Source organism: Penaeus monodon, chromosome 21, assembly GCF_015228065.2.
Source record: "Penaeus monodon isolate SGIC_2016 chromosome 21, NSTDA_Pmon_1, whole genome shotgun sequence".
Taxonomy (NCBI): Eukaryota; Metazoa; Arthropoda; class Malacostraca; order Decapoda; family Penaeidae; genus Penaeus; species Penaeus monodon.
The window spans coordinates 8,256,885-8,258,439 of record NC_051406.1 but is presented as its reverse complement, the minus strand read 5'-3'; the positions used below and the strand labels follow the sequence as shown (position 1 = coordinate 8,258,439).

Here is a 1,555-nt window from a genome sequence, read left to right as displayed (position 1 = left end):
TTATGGTGCTTGTGCTTTCCGGGGCGTCGGGCAGAAGCGCCGCGGGTGACTGAACCCAAAGCGATGACGGCGCAGTGGTGTGACTTGGCCTGACCAAGGTGTGCGTTTCGAGACAAGTGCCACGCAGTGATCGCGCTAGCTAGCGGTGTCAGTGTGAGACGAGTGGTGACAGTGCCAAGGGCTGTTCTTCGGTGCCATGACAGGTCACGCGCCCACGAACACCGTCCGCTTCGCTGCCGAGGGCGTCGGCGAGGGCGTGAGGCGGAAGCCCAGCAACGCCGATGGCGTGAGGCGTAAACCTAGCAACGCCGTGACGCGGAAGCAAAGTGTGCGAAGGAGCCTCAAGGAACTCAGCGTCTTCCGATACTCCAACTTCATCGACCTCTTTTACTTCACGTCCAAAAAGTAGGTAACCCCGACGCGTCTCGGGCGGGCGGTCTCGGCAGCTGCAGGTAGCAGCCTTGGATGCCTTGTCAGCCTCAGTGGCAGTGCCTTTGTATACGTCGCGGCTGCTTATTAACATGGTCTCGGCGAATTGACATTCACGAGGTTGCTCTGGGAAGGATAGATTCATCGGAGGGAACAGTTAGCCGCCGTCGCGAGCCGAGCTGCGCTCCACCAGCCCGAGGGAAGGTAGGGCAAGACCCCATGAATTCCCTCATGAATGCCCAGGGTGCGTGGGCGATCGGCCATTGGGCATTGGCGGCCGGTATTTATCCACACTTCTCAACGTCGAACCTTATCGGCGCGTCTACATGTTGCAGACGCCATGCAACGAGTGTCTCTGCGATTTCCGATTTGCATAATCTGACTGGTTGCAAAGTCTGATCGGAGAAAGAGGAGCATTTATTTTGCTAGTGTTTGGAGAAGACAAAGAAAGTTGAAGAGATGAAAAGGCAACCATGACAGTGCAACACAGCCAAAGCTTTGTGTAGTTTTATTTACAAGAATCCCCTCTGCTCCTTTGAGACTTTATATTGTCCTGAGTTTTACAATGAGTAAATAGAAAGCACTGCTGAGCTTCTGATTCCTTACAGAAGCATGCCTGTCACTGCGGCTGGCGTCAGAAGGTGCAAATTGCAGATTGAGAGTCGAGGCGCTCGTCTGCGTCCTGGTCACGGTGTCATTTTGTATTTTGATGTTTTGAAGACGGTCTTTATCATTATTTATATGTTTATATCTCCTTGTCACAACATATATTTTCAAATTAGGATTTTATTTATATAAGCGTGCGTGGATGAGAATGATGGTCGTGTGTTTCGGCGTATCTTTTATGTCCTCGACTAGCTTCGGTAAACACAGTGACATTTTTTTCCCACGTTGATGTTTACATGATGTGATGTTTCCCGGAGGATGACTGTCAGCGGAAGAAGGGCGTGCCGTTTATGCCGTAAATCCCGACGAAGGAGCCGCATCCCCAGGGAGCGTGATGATTGCGTGTCGGGTTTTTGTTCGCAGTTCTGGCGAAGTCGTCACAGCGGCCGGCGGCGGGGCGAGGGCAGTGCCGGAATCCGATTCCTGCAGCGCTTGTTTGGAGTGCAAGCAAGCAAGCGAC

The 1,555-nt window shown here is 52.8% G+C and overlaps 1 protein-coding gene across 1 annotated transcript in view; it reads left to right on the top strand.

The window, feature by feature from the left end:
- The window catches only part of LOC119586168 (syntaxin-6-like), a gene marked incomplete in the record, with an annotated part of 66,436 nt that overhangs the window by 301 nt on the left and 64,580 nt on the right, over positions 1–1,555 (top strand). Inside the window, 1 exon segment of the mRNA XM_037934866.1 lies at positions 1–405. Coding sequence (XP_037790794.1) covers positions 197–405 — 209 coding nt within the window.